Raw genomic sequence first — 17,496 nt, forward strand, 5'->3', positions numbered from 1 at the left:
TCTCTTTGAGGTCCCCTCTCATCCTTCTGTACTCCAACGAGAGCAATCCAAGAGCCGTCAAACATTCCTCATATAACCCTTTCTTTCCTGGTATTATTCTAGTAAATCTCTGAACCCTCTTCAACATCAGCATTTCTTTTTTCTCAAATAAGGCACCCAATATTGTACTCAGTTCTCCAAGTGAGGTCTCACCAGTGCTTTACAGAGTCTCAACATTACATCCCTGCTCTTATATGCTGTTCTTCTAGAAATGAATGCCAACATTGCATTCTCCTTCTTCTCCACCGACTCAACCTGGAGTTTAACCTGTAGGGTAGTGGTTTTCAAAATGCCCCCCTTAATTCACATTCCACCTTAAGTAACCCCTATGCCATAAGTGCTCTGAGATTAGTCGGGAATTGCTTAAGGTGGTATGTGAGTGAAAAGAAAAGATTTGAAAACCACTGTTTTAATCATACCTCATTGACTTGTTATGTCCACAGTTTCATAACTCCAAAGCAAAATATTTCAGTAACAATTGGGTCTAGTGCAGTGGTTTTCAACCTTCCCTTCCCACCTTAAGTATTCCCTATGCCATAATTGAAAACCACTGCTTTAGGGATCCGAATTTTGCACCTTCTTTCTGAGTTACAACTGAATCTGTCTCCATAGCTGTGAATTCTACATCCCAGTTGCCATATGAAGAAATGCTTTAATTCTTTTGACAGTCATGCTCAGAATTGTTTTCTGATTCTTGAGTTTTCCACCAATGGGAGCAGTTTCTCTCCGTTTACTCAATATCATTTGTGATCTTACAGATCAGACCTCTCCACAACCTCTCCTGTTCCATGGAGATAAATCTAAGTCACTAATTGATCCACTTAACTGAAGCCCCTAATCTTTTGAAGATGTTGGACCATCTTCATCAGAGAATACCACTGGTCAGATACCACCAGTTTGACTCCATGTTGTACTACTCCTTGTGAGTTTCAGCTAAAATTTTTTATGCGGGGTTTAATCAAATGCTTTAAAATTCAGATAAATAGTAGTCATTTTATACATAACAATAGTTTGTTACTTAATTCAGTTGCTTGGATTTCAGAGAGTTCTGCATCAAGAATTGGGAAGCAGGAATTCCTCACAGCCATAAAGTTGTACAATTTCTGGTCTTCCAGCAAAATCAAATCTTAGCTCTTCTTACAAGGCAATAATTTTTGAAAGATTAGGAAACAAGGGCTCTGGGGAACTGGTGTTAAGGCCTGAAGAAGATCAGTTATTGAATAGCAGAGAGGGCTTGAGGTAATAAGTGGACTCCTGTTCTTATTTTCATGCAACCTTGAAGAGGCATTGGTTCAAGCAATACATTGACAAAGTTCAGTGGATGCGTATGACAAAAAATATCAGCAAAGTATAGCCTATTTTTTGACAGGAAGTTCCCCTCAGTCTTCCAGTATTGGTCAGATCTCATCACAACTCATTTCATGGATTGCAATTCAGCTGTTTTTATTTGTTTGCAGAAGGTAGCAAACATAGCCAAGTCTATCACAGGCTATTGAAGACATCTATGTTAGGCACTGCCTCAAGAATACAGAATCCTCAATGCCCTGAACACCACTTCATGCTGCTATCTTTGGGAAGCCTGAAGACCAAACCTCCAGGCTCGAGCAGCTTTTTTCCAAAGGCTATCAGGCTCTTAAACCTCCCCTTACTACACTAATCATAGACCGCTACCAACACAAGAAAAAGATGTCTGCACTATCTAGTACCAGTTTATTTTCTTCTTGTATGATAGGAACTGTATTTATTATCCATCTACCTTTTATATTTATTATCTCTTTTTGACTTAATTTATACTATAGCAGTATTCTGTAGCATGAATTTTGGTGCATCTGTACATATGGACATAAACTGGTTATCACCACGACCCTATCATCACACAAAAACTTTGTATTACAATATTACAAATCCTATACACAATCTTTATTTCACTCTCAACAGTATCCTCAAGTGATCCCATTGTCATGGTCTCTTCTTCAATTCTACCTTCATTAAACATGAAGCAAAACCAAAGCAGTTTTCAGACCCTATCTGATTTTATTCAAATTTATGTAAATGATTCATGAGGGTTGGAGCAGTGGGTGGAAGAAAAGTGAGGATGGAATTGCCACCTTTGTTCAAACGGAATAACAATAAATCGACAAAATAGACGAAGAACATGTTTGTAGAACAATGTTCCTTAATTATAAATGTTCCTGCTCCGAGACAAAAGTACATGGATATGGAAAACAAAGCCTTTGCCACCAGTTAATTCTGAAAAGTTTACAAAAGTTTAAAGTGAAGCACATCTTGATGGCAGAAGTCCTGTATGATTTCATGCCAGAACAATAGGTGTTATTTAACTAACAGGAAATGATAAAGCTAAAAGCAATTTCCTCACTGTATCATTAGACATAAAGAAAGAAGAGGTTTTTACCAAATACCTCTCTTTCCTGTACTGTTTGCTTCTGCGGCTGCCACAGAATAGTTGAAAGGGGGGGGAAGAAAGAGAGCTTTTTGGAAGGAGAGGAGGGGTTAATGACATTATTTTTTTCAATGTACTCTTACAGTAATCAAAGTTCAAAGTTCTGATCAGAGTACATACATGGGTTAAGAGTGAAAGGGAAATAGTTGAGGGGAAACATTAGGGGGAACTTCACTTCACGCAGTGAGTCATGAGAGTGTGGAACAAGCTTCCAGCTGAATGCAGACTCAGAAAATTTGACAGGTACATGCATGTGAGGTGGGGGGGGGGGGGAAATGGAAGGATATGGACTGGGTAGAGGTTAGGGGGACTAGGCAGAATAGTTTGGCACAGACTAAAAGGGATGTGCTGTAATCTTCTATCGTTCTATGACATCACATACAACCCTGAGATTCTTTTTCTTTTTCAGAAAAGACATTAAAATGAGTATCTGTCTTGACTGAAGATTAAGCTTCTCAGGACAATTGCAAGAGATACAAATGTGAGGACCATAGGAAGTGCCAAACCTGGATCACATTTACCTGTGACATTCCCTCCATGTCAAGTTGCATCAGGTCCACTTGATTAAACTGAAGGATAGCCATTCCAATGCGAAAGACGACTTCCAATCCCTGCCAACACAGATGCAGTATTACACAAGCAGACGGCAACAAAGAAGGGAGAAGCCAAAAACAATGGATGTGCCAGTGATTCTTATAAATTACATCCTTCATCTACACCTACTTTAAGGGTTGTCAAGGATGAGTTAAAATTATATTTTGTTCATATTTATCAAAATATTCACCCATTTTTCTCAGTCAACATGAAACAGTATTGAGAAACTGGAGATTGGAATTTGGAAGAAAAAACCTGCAGAAGGGGGCAAGGATACATTGATTTGAAACCGTTCATCAACTGATTGTGGAGAGGGGGAGTGCCAGTGCACGGTCGAGAGGGTAGGAGGGGTGAAACAAGAAGCAGTAGGGGAATGTAATCAGGGAGGGGGAAGTCCAGAGCCAGTCAGGGAATGGAACCAGGGAAGGGTGAGACCAGAACCAGGAGGAGAATGGAACCAGAGAGGGGGAAGACCAGAGCCAGTAGGGGAATGGAACCAGGGAGGAGAAAGACAAGGACCAGTAGGGGAATGGAACCAGGGAGGGGTAAGACCAGAACCAGGAAGAGAATGGAACCAGGGAGAGGAAAGACCAGAGCCAGTAGGGGAATGGAACCAGGGAGGAAGAAGACCAGAGCCAGTAGGGGAATGGAACCAGGGAGGGAGAAGACAAGGTGGGGAATGGAACCAGGCAGGTATGAGACAAGGGCCAGTAGGGGAATGGAACCAGGGAGTGGTGAGACCAGAGCCAGAAGGGGAATGGAACCAGGGAGGGGTAAGACCAAAGCCAGTAGGGGAATGGAACCAGGGAGCGAGAAAACCAGAGCCAGGAGGAGAATGGAACCAGAGAGGGGTGTGACAAGGACCAGTAGGTAATTTGAACAGGGAGGGGTGAAGGAGGACAGATAGGGGGCCGGATGGGCTGGGGAACACAAGTAGGTGATTGATAAGTACAAGTCTCAGACACAGAGGGCACGGGCACATTTGTGGATTGCAGCCAATCGTTTTTACTCTCCAACCTAAGAGCATGAATAACAATTTTTCTAATTTCAGGTAGCCCCACCCCATCGGATTCCACCATTTCCATCTCTTCATCTACTCGTATTCTTAATTTATTTTACCCTCTCTCTCCAGCCTTTCCTCCCACATTCCTAGTGGATTCTCCCTCTACCCGACTCCTCACCTCTTATACCTGTATCACCCTGGGGCCCTTCCTCAGCTTCCCCCTCTATATGATGTCACCACCTTCCCTTGTCTTGATACAGAAAAGTTGGTTGGCCATTTCTACCCTTGGATGCTGTCTGACCTGCTGAGTTCATCCAACAATTTCTTATCTGCCATCATAAGTTCAGTGGGCAGAAAGAACTGGAAGTCCTGTTAGTGGATCTCGGTTAAGGGATAGAACCTGGTCTGGGGCTGGATGCTGTGCAAAGAGGTGTGATGCAATCAGATTGGTGAGAGTGTGGGAGATAACAGCCGAGTGCTCGTTGGTCATGGTTCAGGTAGGTGTGAGGTGATATGAAATGGTATTATTCACCTGAAACTGCGAGTACATGATAACAACCAACAAGAAAGTCTGCAAGTGCTAGGGTCAAGTGCAATGCACAAAAGTGCTTGCCTTTCCACATCCATAAGATTATATACTGCATCCAGTCCTCCCGATGTGGCCTCCTCTACCTTGGGGAGATCGGACACAGACTGGGAGATCCTGTCATTGAGCACCTTCACTCTGCCCACAGCAAAGAGCACCCAGTGGCCAACTATTTGAATCCCATATTGATGTCTGCCCATGGCCTCATCCACTGCCAAACCTAGGCTCCCTGCAAATTGGACAAACACCTGTATTCCTTCTGAGCTCTCTCCATCCAACGGGCATAAACATTGACCTCTAATTTCCAAAGCCTTCCTGCATCTCTCTGGTCTCTCTTCCCTTATCCTCTCTTCTTTTCCTCCAGCTCCTCACTCCTTCCCTCCCACCTGTATCCAATTGCAACTTGTTACCTGTAAGCCTGTGCTCCTCCCCTAGCCCCTTCCTCTCTCCTCTCCCCCTTCCGCAACATTTTTATTCAGGCAACTGCCTGTTTTCCACTACCTTGACAAAGGGTTTAGGCCCTTTGCTTTCTTTGGATACTGTTTGACCTGCTGAGTTTCTCCAGCACATTGGTGTATTGTGCTACCTCCCACCTGTATGCATCTATACCTCTCCGTCCTCCCGACTTTTTTATTCAGACATCTACGTGTTTCTCCAGATTCCTGATGAGGGGCTCAGGCCTGAAATGTTAGTTACCTTTAGTCCCTGTGGATTCTGTTTGACCTGCTGAGTGTCTTCAGCATCCAGTGCAGTGAGGTGTGTCCTTTAACCCATTAACACTTCTGAAGTAACTCATTTTGTCTTGCTTTTCTCTTGGATGAAAAACTGTCATGAAATGCCTTTCATTCCAAACAATGGGCATATTTAAACTCCACGCTCAGTGTTCAAAGTCCTCGTACAGTTCAGCATAGAGGACACTTGCTGCATGCTGAGAATTTGGCTGGATGGGCAGAGGAGGGTGGGAATAATCTCACAGATAAGAATCTGGAAGGCCCATAGATCCTTGTCAGAAATGTTTCCAACATTTGAGTTAAGGCCTGGCTATGGATATCACAACTCCAAAGTAGAGGGTGAATTATAGTATGGGGGTGAGAAGGTGATGGTGTTTTTTCTAATCTTTATTCTTCACCTGTCTTCACATTTCATAAGCTGCAATTGCTGACAATTCTGAACTGTTACATCACCCAGATAGATTTTCCTTCTAATGAGACCTTTTACGACATAGCAGAATACACAAAACCTCCACTCTCCACTGACCTGGACCCCAAATACATCATGACAAAGAATTCCATTTAATTGCCAACTCTGTAATCTCTGGTCATTATCTGGTCTTCTAAATGTACAGAATGTCTTCATCTGTCCACAAGCACATCCTAAACTTTTAGTCATCTGTCACCTTAATCCCATCTCACTCCTGTTCTGACATCTATCATTTTTTTCTGACACCTTTCCCTTAAAGGATTCATACAAAACCACCTTGTCTTTTAAACAAACACAAGCACCTTCAAGGCTTAATGTTGAATTCAACAATCAATATTTTCATCAGTACTACACCCACCACTGATAACTTCAGATAATTATTGGGTATTTACAATACTTTCAATCTAACATTTTGTTGCCTTCTCACTATCTTTTGACCATCCTTTCCCATTCATCTTAGTAAAGATCAATAGTGAGGTTGGCCTTGTCAATCAATGATTTGTTCTGTGTTATTAGAACTTCAACACAATTGATGTTACTTCGAAGGACTTACCTCATACATAAATATGTCGAATATTCTAGTGGCTAAAGGCAGGGAAAATGTAGTGAGAAAAATTGTAAGGAACCACGAGGATGCGTACATTGATGTATGGAAGCTCTGTGACCGGAAATGTACATTCAATTCTGGCAATTGGTCCTGAGAAACAAAATAAACAGCCCGGTACAAATCAATCTTATATAGAGCACAGGACTGATAACATACCACAAACTAAAAAGAGACACTTTTGTTTTTAAATGGGCCCAAAAATTGTACTGTGCCTCAATCATAATAACCCCTGGTATCCAGCAGTAAGGGGATTGGTAGATGCCGGATAAGTGAATTTTCTGGTAGCTTAATGCATGATTGGCGAATTAACAGCAAGAAGTGCCAATTTTAAACCTGAACTTTTTACTGGTTTATATTCCGCAATTTCTTTTGCTGGTTGCCTGAGTCTGCCGATTGTTTTAATTCTAGATAACAGGGGTTTTACTATATATTTCCTAGAGGTTCAAAATGTGTGTTCCTCATCATCCTAGCTTCCCATGTGAACTTGCACCCTAACATCTCTGTTCAACAACACTTCCCAGGGCCAGGCCAGTCTCTATGTTTGGGTTGCTGTGGACTTCCCAAAATGTATTGCATCATACTTGTTTGCACTTGCCCACTTTCCCAGCTGATCTATGCCCTGTTGTAGCCTTAAAAACAACCATCTGCATTGTTCACAATTTTGGTCTCATCCCTACAAACTTGTTGATCATCTCACCTACATATACATATACATTCATATACAGTAAAATCTTCATTATCCGGAATTTAAGCAAACGGCAAAAAAACAATTGAGGAAATAAATACATCAAAATAAATTTCAATTAATAAAAATTTAAATGAAAGTTTAAAATTGTAAAAGTAGATTTTCTCCAAAGCAACACACAACTCTTTGATGAAGATGGGAACAAATATTCAGCCAGTAGAGCGCTCCGGTCATGTCCTGCCTGCAGCAGCTGTTCGAATAAAGTTTCAATAAAGTTGTGTTTGAATGAAATGGCATTACCCAGGATGATGAGCTGGCTGATGCCACTTGCCGCTGGGGGACTCTCTCAAAGAGTCTTTATCTTTATTAGTGTAGTACTAAGTAATTTAATAAGGGTTGGGAGAGGAAGGGTTCATTGTGATGGTGGCACGTTTAGCCCAATGCTCTTTCAGTGCCAGTGACCGGGATTCATAATCAAATTTAGATTTTGTAAGTTACAGGAATTACCTGATTCTTTTTCAATCTTTTTATTTCATATAGAACTAAATTAAAATTACAAATAGTAAGCAACGGTAAACACGATACGTATGATCCATGTTATTGATAGAAAAAGGAAAAAGAAAAAAAATTATAACTAATTTCTAACCCCAACCTATTATATGAATGATTATTATCAAAGGCAGGCGTCAACTACTAATTTCAATACTAATTGTTCAAGAAATAGAAAAAAATGAGATTTTTTTTATAAAGACCAATAATAATTTATTTATAAATTTTGAAAATAATTGGAAAAAGGAACCTCAGAGAGAAAAAAACTACTCGTTTCAATAGATGAGGACCTAATTTTCTTTAGAGAGAGGGACGCCATCAAATCCAATAACCATTGTGTATGTGTGGGAGGGGCAACATCTTTCCACCACTGCAAATTGAGCCCCTAGTGATCAGGGAAGCAAAAGCAACTACATGGGAATGAGGTGGAGTGAAAATGAAGTCCATTGGTTCACTCATTCCAAAAATAGTAATAAAGAGGCCAGGATTCAGATTTATATCAAGAATTAAAGATAGTAGTTTCCCGTTAGTAGTTACAAAGGGAAGGACATCACCAGAACATAAAGTACCTTCCTGAGTTGTACATTTATCACATTTAGAGAGTATATTAGGGTAAAATTTAGCTCATTGAACTTTGGGGTAGTGGGCGCTATGGATTATTTTAAATTGTAATAAGGAATGTCAAGCACTGAGAGAGGATGAATGTACATTTTTCCAAATAGACTCCCATATTTTATCAGCAAACAGCTGTTGAAGGTCATGTTGCCAAATTTTCTTAATGTTAGATAAAGAACTATAGCTGGATCTTAAAAGTTGTTCATAAAGGGCTGAAAAATAGTCCTTTCTGATTAGGTCTAAAATTATATACTTCCCAGATAAGATTAAAATCTAAGTCTTGGGGAAGCCTCAACATTAAGAAGTTTAAGAAAATCCTAATCTGTAAATAGTGAAATAAATGTTGATTAGGTAATTTAAATTTGGCAGATAATTGTTTGAAAGTAGAAAAGTTTTGGTCTATATATAAGTCCAAGAATGATTGAATACCCAACCTAGACCATTGAGTATATCCAATGTCTTGAACTGAAGGTTAAAAAAGAATTATGTAAAATTGAAATAATTAATAAAAATCTTTGATATCCAAGGTGCTTTCTAAATTAGAACCAAATACACAAAGTATGTCTAACTACCATATTATCAGTTAGTTTGGAGAGTGAAAAAGACAAATGTTCTCCCAGAATTGAGAATGGATTCAAACTCTAAGTTATTCCATCCTGAGGCAACTGAACATTCATTATAATGGATCCAAATAATTATATATCTGATATTCACTGCCCAGTAATAAAGTCTCAGGTTAGGTAGTGCAAGCCCCCATTTCTCTTAGTATTTTTTTGAAAATTTTATTTATTTTCACATATGCCTTAAAACATGTACATAAATTAACTTGTTCAAAATATTAAAGATTAATACATAGTGATTTTAAAAAAAATAATCCCCTGTCCTCCTCCCTCCCGCCCAACAGCCTAATAGAAAAAAAAGCAAGAAAAAAATAGAACTTCTGAATACTATTTAAGTTAAAAACAATAAAACTATCAAATAAAATCAAACATATATTAATTTTAGGAGTTGGAAGATTCATGTTGGCCGATTACAACCTAATTCCTACAATTTGAAAAGATGGTTTACAAATCTTCTGAAAAATTTCAAATTTATTATGAAAATCACATGTAATCATTTCAAGTGTTATGCCATCTACTCATTCCCAAATATGCATCTGACTTCCAAGTTACTGCCACACATTTTCTAGCTACCGCTAGGGCTATTTTAACCTTTTTTTAAAAATATTTATTTAATTTCAATTTCAATTCTATGTCAAAAATATTTCCAAGTAAAAAAAAATTTGGATCTTGAGAAAACGTAACTTTTGGAACTCTTTCCAAAACAAAACCAAATTCTATCCAAAAGGGCCTTAATTTTGAATACTCCCTTGTAGAGTGTTAAAAAAAAGTACCTATTTCTTTATTACATCTAAAAAACTAGAATTTAATCCATTTAATTTCTGTGACGTTGATGTAAAAAATTATGTTGGTCCATTGTGTTGGTCCATACTATCCTGACAAAGTTCCTCTTGAATATCCATTTTTAAATAATTCTCCCATCTTTGTCTTGACTGATGACCTCCTCATTAATACATTCCTTTTCGCGAAATTGTAATCATAATTGAAATAAACTTTTTAACAATTGAGATTTCTCTCTTGTTTTTTTTTCAAGAGGGAGAAGCCAGCATGGATTCATATAGAAATGAATAAAATAGGAAAAGATAAATCAGAGAATGACAAGTTGTTATTTGGAGAGAGAGATATTCCTTTGTTAAAACAACTTTTTAAAATATGGAGTAAAATACATTTGGAAATGGGAATAAAACATTTTCATTTACCAGGAATGATAATGAATCAGAATCAACTTATTCCTTTATTTTTTTAAAATTTGGTTTAACAAAGGAATTAAGATAATAAAAGTTTGCTCTCAAATTACAACTTTAATGACATTTGAACAATTGAAAAGTAAATATGGAATACAAAATAATACAATATTTTCTTATTATCAGTTAAAGGAATATTTAAGAGATCATTTGGGTCCAGATTTGATATCACAGATATAAATATTTTTCTTATTATTTTGAAGGAAGATTGTTTATTTCAAATGGGGATGCTTATTTTTCCATATAAAAGAGGAAATAAGTGAATTTAATGAATTAACAAATGATTTAGGAGCAAATACTGAGACAGCCTTGAAAAACATACAAGAACGTCGGCAGAATATTCATCTTAACAAATTATCCCTCCCTATTAACATTATCGAAAGAGGAGACCATTGAGATAAGGTTTAACATGATTCAACAAAGTAAGAAAATTTTCCTTAAACAAATTAGTGATCTTTCCAGTAATAGTAATACCTAAATAATTGTTTTTTTTAACAACTTTAAAAGGGATTGAAGAATCAAAAGAGCAGAAAGAATCCAAAGGGAATAATTCACTCTTCTGCAAATTCAATTCGTAACCAGAGAATTGACGAAATTGATTGAATCAAAATCAGAATTTATTGGCAGTGATTTGAAGCAGCATCATAGAGTAAATATATGTGGCGGTACGCCATGAGGCAGGCGAACTGACCCCGCTTGTCACGCACGCAGCGGGGCAGCTGGCCAAAATGGCACCGTTGGGGGTTTCCTCCTGACTTCGGCACCGGGTTCAGAAGCCCGCGCTTGGCGACCCATGTGACGCCCCGCTAACGTCGGAACCCCCAGCGCAGTTCTCAGCCAGGTCCGGGCTGGGAGTATAGGACCAGCCAGGCAGCCTGCAATAAATCAGTTTTGCTCACTGAACTCAACCCGGGACCTTTCAGTTAGCAGTGTAGCCACCGCTACAATTGGTGACCCCAACAGGTTCAAACGTCTTTGAACCCGACATGAATGACGCTTTGATCAACGCTATAGCCATCAAGCTTCCTGACTTCTGGGTTCAGGAACCAGAGACCTGGTTCAGCCATGCAGAGGCTCAGTTTCACCTCTGCCAGATTTCATCGGATTCGACCAAGACCATGTGGTCGCCGCCCTGGACAAGGCCACCATCAAACAAGTGCTGCACCTCGTTCAGCACCCATCCGCAGAAGATAAGTACGGGACCATCAAGCGGGTGATCACCGGTTTCCTCGGCCTCTCCAGGGGCCAGCATGCCGCTCGGATCCCTCGACGCCTTGGGGGACAGAACTCCAATTGAGTTAATGGACGAGATGCTCGCGCTCATGGGCGATCACACCAATTGCCCACTCTTTGAGCGCATCTTCCTCAACCATCTGCCTGAAGACATCTGCCGTTGCTGTCCCAGGAGAGCTTCGTTGACCCTAGGAAGGTCACTCAAAAGGCTCAGGAGCTCTGGCTTGAATGATTCCCGGAGGACTCAGCAGTCCAGCAGGTTACGAGACACAGGCGTGACAATGCCAAGCCTTCCGCTAGCGCTGCGGTGGAACACCCAGCCCCTGCAGGGGCCTCAAAGAGTTTAGCCAGAAGCAAGCCATCCACTTCAGGCTTCTGCTTCTTCCACCAGCGCTGGGGAGCTAAGGCTCGGAAGTGTCGTCAGCCCTGCTCATTCCAGGGAAACGACCAGGCTGGCCGCTGTTAATGGCTGCGGTGGCTGGCCAACACAGCCTTCTCTACCTGTGGGATTCAGTCAGCGGCTGATGCTTCCTCATCGCCACTGGGGCCCAGATCAGCGTCATCTCGGCCACAGCCATCGAGTCCTGGAACCAGCCTGGTGGACCTCCCCTCTGTGCACCCAATTCAACGGAGATCCGAACGTATGGAGACAAGACTGTCCACTTCGAGATAGGCCAGTGGAAGTTCTCATGGAGGTTCACCATTTCGTCCCTCCCAACTGCCATCCTGGGTGTCAACTTCCTCCTTCCCCACGGACTCCTGGTTGACATTCGAGGTAGGCCTCTGGTAGATGCCCAAATCTTCCAATCCATTCACCTCAACACCTCCCGCACAGAGCATCCGCAGATGGCCACGGTCAGCACGCACAAGGATGAGTTTCAGCTTATCCTGTTCGAATTCCTATCCCTCCTCAAGCCGCAGTTATCCGCCGCCTCACCATGCCACGGGGTGTTTCATTACATCCTCACCCAAGGCCCACTGGTCCACGCCAAGGCATGCCGGCTCCTGCCGGATAAGCTCTAGATAGCGAAGAAAGAGTACTCACATCTGCAGGAGCTGGGGATCATTTGACACTCCGACAGTCCTTGGGCCTCACCACTCCAACTGGTCCCGAAAGTCTCCAGCGGCTGGCGCCCCTGCGGAGATTATTGACTGCTTAACGATGTGACTGTCCATTACCCGATCCCTCACATCCAACCTGCATGGCATGAGGATATTCTCCAAGGTCGACCTGATGCGCGGGTATCACCAAATCCCGGTGCACCCCGAGGTCATACCCAAAACGGCCATCACCACCCCCTTCGGCTTGTTCGAGTTCCTACACATGCCTTTCAGGCTCAAGAATGCCGTCCAGATCTTCCAAGGCCTCATGGACACAGTGGGCAGAGATTTGAATTTTATATTCATTTACCTGGACGACATCCTTGTCGCCAGCAGAGATCGGGCACAATACAATTCTCACCTGCACACCCTCTTCTCCCGAATGGCCGACTTTGTCCTAACGATCAATCCGGCCAAGTGCCAGTTCGGGAAAGAGTCCATGCAGTTCCTGGCCCATACCATCATGGCCGAAGGATCCACACTGCCGCTATGAAGGTCGCTGCAATCAGGGAGTTCCCACACCCAGACAACCTCTCAAGAGGCTACAGGAGTTCGTGGGTATGGTCAATTTCTATAACCGCTTCATTCCAGGCACTGCGCGCATCATGCAGCCGCTCTTCGCCCTCATTGTGGCCAAAGACGAGACACGCATCTGGACTCCAGAGACCAACAGGGCATTTGAAGCCACGAAAGATGCCCTCGTGAAGGCTACCCTGCTCGTCCATGCAGTGGAAACCACTGGCATTCTTTAGCCGACTTCTTCACCCGGCAGAGCGCAAGTATTGCGCTTTCGATCATGAGTTGCTGGGCATGTACCTGGCAGTATTTCTTGGAGGGGAGGCCTTTCACCATTTTTACTGACCACAAACCCCTCACTCAGCGTTTGCTATAGCAAGAGATCCCTGGTCGGCCCGCCAACAGCGTCACCTCTCCTTCGTGTCGGAGTTCACCACCGAGTTCGCACACGGCGGGAAAAGACAACGTGGTTGCCGACGCACTCTCACAACCAGCCATTTGCGCGGTGACACCCGGTCTCAACTTCGACCAGCTCGCCCAGGACCAGAAGTCTGACGAGGAGAAGCGGACTTTCAGGACTACCATCACCGGACTGCGGTTCCAGGACCTCCTGACTCCTCATAGTGAGGGCACCGTCCTGTGTGATGTCTCCATGGGCACCTTGTGTCCAGTGGTTCCCCAGCAGTGGTGCAGGCAAGTCTTCCACCATATCCATGACCTTTCCCACCCTTCCATCAGGTCCACGGTCCGTATGGTGGCAGAACTTTTCGTCTGGCATGGGCTTCGGAAACAGATTGCGGACTGGGCCAGAACCTACACCCATTGCCAGCTTTCCAAGGTGCACAGGCATACCAGAGCACCCGTACAAGATTTTGAACACGTCTGGGAACGGTTCAGCCACATACATGTGGACATCGTCAGACCTTTACCTGTTTCTTGAGGTAACCGTTACCTTTTCACAGAGGTAGACCGCACCTCTTGTTGGCCCGAGGCAATTCCGATGCCAGATGCCTCCACAGACTCCTGCTCCCAAGCACTTTTGAACGGTTGGGTTGCCCGGTTTGGCGTCCTGAACCACCTCACCAGTGATATGGGCGCCCAGTTCACCTCTGTGCACTGGGCACAGCTCGCCAACAGGCTGGGGATCAAGCTACATCACACCACGGCCTATCACCCACAGACCAATGGGCTAGTTGAGCGATTGCACTGCCACCTTAAGTTGGCACTGATGGCCCGCCTCACTGGCCCTGACTGGGTGGACGAGCTGCCTTGGGTGCTCCTGGGCATCTGCTCGACACCCAAAGAAGACTTACAGGCTTTATCAGCCGAGCTAGTCTACAGTGCACCGCTAGCCCTACCCGGTGAGTTCGTCAGTGCACTTCACAACCCCCAGCCATCACTGCATGGTCTACTTCCCTGCCTCCGGGCCCAGTTGGACTCCCTCACACCCCCACCGATGCCCACACACGACACATGGGCCTCTTACATCCCCAGCGAGCTGTATTCCGCAGAGTACGTTTTTATCAGGCGGGGCCCATCCACAGCACCTCTACAAAGACCATACGAAAGGCTGTACAAAGTCGTCCTGTGTTCAGGATCCACTTTCACACTGGACATCGGTGGTAAGCGGGAACCGTTAAAGCCAGCCCACCTCGACCCCACCGAGCCAGTAGTTGTGGTCCAACCCAAGAAGCGAGGCCGCTTGGCAAAAAAGGACATTGGCGCCTGTTCTGTGTAGCGGTATGCCATTAGGCAGGCGAACCGGCCCCGCTTGTCATGCACGCAGCGGGGCAGCTGGCCAAAATGGCGCCATCGGGGGATTTCTCCCAACCCGGTACCGGGCTCAGAAGCCTGTGCTTGGGGACCCAAGTGATGCTCCGGTGACGTCGGGATCCCCCAGCGCGGTTCTCAGCCAGGTCCGGCTGGGAGTATAAGACCAGCCAGGCAGCCTGCAATAAATCAGTTTTGCTCACTGAACTCAACCCGTCTGGTTGTGCAGCCCTTCAGTTAGCAATGTAGCTGCTGCTACACATACATATTATAACTATTTTATCAAAAAATAAAAATAAAAAAATAAAAATAGTAGTGCACAATAGGTAAGGCTGTGTTTTGGTTCATTGATCATTTAGGAATCTAATGGCAGCGGGGAAGAAGCTGTCTTTGTGCCGCTGAGTGCTCGACTTTAGGCTCCTGTACCTTTTTCTCGATGGCAGCAGAGCAAAGAGGGCATAGTCGGGGTGGTGGGGGTCTTTGAGGATTGAGGCTGCTTTTTTAAGAAACTGCCTCACGTAGATGTCCTCGATGGAGTGAAGTCTGGTGCCTGTGATGTTGCAGGCCAAATTAACAACCCTCTGGAATCTATTCTGGTCCTGAGAGTTGGCGCCTCCATACCAGACAGTGATGTAAACCACCAGAATGCTCTCCACGGTACACCTGTAGAAGTTTACAAAAGCCTTTGGTGACATACAGAATCTCATCAGACACCCCACAAACTATAGCCGCTGGCGAGCCTTCTTTGTGATTGCATCAATGTGGAGGCGCCAGGAGAGATCCTTGGAGATGTTGACACCCAGGAATTTGAACTTCTTTACCTTCTCCTCTACTGACCCCTTGATGAGGACTGGGTCATGTTCCCCTGACTTCCTCTTGAAGTCCACAATCGTTTCCTTGGTTTTGCTGATGTTGAGTACAGGGTTGTCATTACACCATTCAATGAGCTGATCTATCTCCCTCATGTACACTTCCTCATTGCCATTTGTGATTCTGCCGACATCTGCGGTGTCATCAGCAAACCTGTAGATAGCATTGGAATTGTCCCTGGCCACATAGACATGGGTGTATAACGAGTAGAGCAGTGGGCTAAGCACTCATCTTTGGGGTGTACCTGTGTTGATGATCAGTGTTCTCTAATTTATCCAGGGGATCTGTTGGGGAACACCCGGCACTTGCACGTGGGTGCACACTCATCCTTGAAGGTCTTGAAGGTTCCAGTCCACTGATTCAAAGCAGACCTGCAGATGCTCCCTCTGCCTTCCTCGACCATACGTTCGCCATCTTCACCACTGGAGGAGGCGGCGTTGTTTCTAATTCATACTGACTGTGGTTTTCCACTGAGAAAGTCAAGGATCCAGTTGCAGAGGGTAAGAGTTTGAAGCTTTTTGACCAGCACTGATGGAAAAATGGTGTTGAATGATGAGCTGTAGTCGATGAAGAGCAGCCATATGGATGAATTGCAGTTTTTGAAATGATCCAGAGCTGAGTGGAGAGCCAGTTATATTGCATCTGCCGTGGAGCGATTGTGACGATAGGTGAATAGCAGTGGGTCCAGATCTTTACTTAGGTACGTGTTAATTCTGACCATGACCAGCCTTCAAGAAGTTTGTGCTACTGGGCGGTAGTTGTTGAAGCGGCCCACGCTACTCTTCCTGGTTGAGGCATCCCACGCTACTCTTCCTGGTTGAGGCAACCCACACTATTCTTCCTGGTTGAAGCAGCCCACGCTACTCTTCCTGGTTGAAGCAGCCCACGCTATTCTTCCTGGTTGAAGCAGCCCACGCTATTCTTCCTGGTTCAGGCAGCCCATGCTACTCTTCCTGGTTGAGGCAGCCCACATTACTCTTCCTGGTTGAAGCAGCCCACATTACTCTTCCTGGTTGAAGCAGCCCATGCTACTCTTCCTGGTTGAAGCAGCCCATGCTACTCTTCCTGGGCACCAGGATAATTGATGCCCTTTTGAAGCTGTGGGAACCTCTGACTGCCACAACGAGAGATTGAAAATGTCCATGAACACTCCAGTTAGTTGGTTGGTGCAGATTTTTACTACCCTGCCATGTACGTCGTCAGGGCCTGACACCTTGGGAGGGTTCACCCTTTTGAATTATGTTCTGAGACGGATAGCACAGGGTCCTTAGCCTTTTCAGGGATTCTTGTGGGCATTGTTTGGTTCTTCTTCTCAAAGGGGACCGAGGAAGATTTCAGCTCATCAGGTAGCGAAGAGTCTCAGCCATCTATAGTGTTGCCCCCGCTTTGTAGGCTGTAATGGCTTGCACTCCCTGTCATAACTGGCATGTATCTGTCTCTGTCTCTAGCTTCCTCCGGAATTGCCACTTTGCCTTAGATATGGCCTTCCGTAAGTCATACCTGGACTTCTTGTAAAGATCCTGATCCCCAGCCTTAAACGCCCTTGTTCTCGCCCTCAGCAGGTTGTAGACTCTCTGATTCATCCAGGGGTCTGGTTGGGGAACACCTGGCACTTGTGCATGGGCACACACTCATCCATGAAGATCTTGATAAAGTCGGTGACACCTGTTATATATTCATTCAAGTCTATGGATGAGTTGTTGAATATGTTCCAGTCCATTGATTCAAAGCAGTCCTGCAGAAGCTTCCTCGGCCTCCCTTGACCATATGTTCTCCATCTTCACCAATGGTGCTGTGGTCTTC

General features: G+C 44.0%; 1 protein-coding gene across 7 annotated transcripts in view; it reads right to left on the bottom strand.

Annotated features, from left to right (window-relative positions):
• Positions 1 to 17,496, bottom strand: part of LOC138758575 (EVI5-like protein) — a 424,266-nt gene that overhangs the window by 227,468 nt on the left and 179,302 nt on the right. For all 7 annotated transcript variants that reach the window (XM_069927712.1, XM_069927716.1, XM_069927713.1 and 4 more), the window contains 2 exons: positions 6,437 to 6,580; positions 3,022 to 3,111 (listed from right to left, as the gene is read on the bottom strand). In XM_069927712.1, the coding sequence (XP_069783813.1) occupies positions 3,022 to 3,111; positions 6,437 to 6,580 (234 nt within the window). The remainder of the gene's footprint in view (positions 1 to 3,021; positions 3,112 to 6,436; positions 6,581 to 17,496) is intronic.

This window comes from Narcine bancroftii, chromosome 3, assembly GCF_036971445.1.
Source record: "Narcine bancroftii isolate sNarBan1 chromosome 3, sNarBan1.hap1, whole genome shotgun sequence".
Lineage (NCBI taxonomy): Eukaryota > Metazoa > Chordata > Chondrichthyes > Torpediniformes > Narcinidae > Narcine > Narcine bancroftii.